Genomic DNA, 1,050 nt, shown 5'->3' on the forward strand with positions numbered 1-1,050 from the left:
ATTATTTTCAGGTCTCAATTCTGGTGCGTCTAATTTAGTAAGATTGACCTCCTTTTATATTATTACCTTCAAGATGTAGATATTTCAAGTGTTCCAGTAATTGATAATTTGCAAAAAGGATATTGATAATAAAGAAACCAAAAAGCACAAGCCTCTTGGTATATGGAGAAATTGCAATTTTTAGCGCAGGTTTTGGTGCACCAAAAGCTATCGAATGATCTGGACATGACAGTTGAATATTAACCAATTCCAAATCTTCAATACCACTAAAATCGAGAAGATCACTAAATAAATGCACTCTATGTAATTTCAAAGTTTTAAGATTTGAAAGCAGGGGAAGGTTGAAAGGAGTATGATAACGTCTGCAAATTATTGAGAGTCTTTCCATATTTGGAGGAAATGTTTGAATCTCTTCCAAGTCAACATCCTCTACTTCGAAATTCTTAACACTTTCTGGATATTCTACCGGTTCATCTGTCAAATCAACACAGTTTTCAATTCCATCTTGAGTAAGATCGATGATCTTGGCTGGATCTACATTTTCTCCCAAAGCTCCATCATCATTGAAATTATTTCTGGTAATTACAACAGTTTCAAGGAAGGGATATCGGTTCAGACCAGCAATGTTAGCTTCTGGTGATATAGTTACAGTTCTAATAATGTTGCAAAATTTAAAGTTTGGATCGGAGAATTTAAATCTTATCAATATAGAATCTGGAAAGGCAAATGATAGAATATAGAGTTTAATTTCGGTTGGAAATTGCTTGAGAGAGTTGTAGAATACTTCCTCTTGATGTCTTCTTCTTGTGATTGATCGGATGGTCATGATTTTTTTTTTGATTAGTTTGTCAATTTCCAACAAACAGGTTTTTAATAGAATATATTTTGCAAAATCAACTCGAGTTGATTGTTCTAAAATTTGTGCCAAGGAACACAAAAACTTGTCAACCATTGCATCATTGCAAATTTAACCCAAACGGAAACACAGTTTTTCAAGTTGACTAAACTTGTTAAAATACTTTACAAAAGTAAAAACATTTTATTATCCCA

At 32.6% G+C, this 1,050-nt stretch overlaps 1 protein-coding gene across 1 annotated transcript; it reads right to left on the reverse strand.

Moving 5' to 3' along the window:
* Positions 1 to 34: 34 nt before the first annotated feature.
* On the reverse strand, positions 35 to 826 carry NAEGRDRAFT_77145 (uncharacterized protein; the record flags this gene model as incomplete). Its single annotated transcript, XM_002667898.1, has 1 exon — positions 35 to 826. One exon carries the CDS (start codon positions 824 to 826, stop codon positions 35 to 37), a length of 792 nt encoding a protein of 263 aa, XP_002667944.1.
* Between the last annotated feature and the right edge of the window lie 224 nt (positions 827 to 1,050).

Source organism: Naegleria gruberi, assembly GCF_000004985.1.
Source record: "Naegleria gruberi genomic scaffold NAEGRscaffold_1587, whole genome shotgun sequence".
Lineage (NCBI taxonomy): Eukaryota > Heterolobosea > Eutetramitea > Acrasida > Naegleriidae > Naegleria > Naegleria gruberi.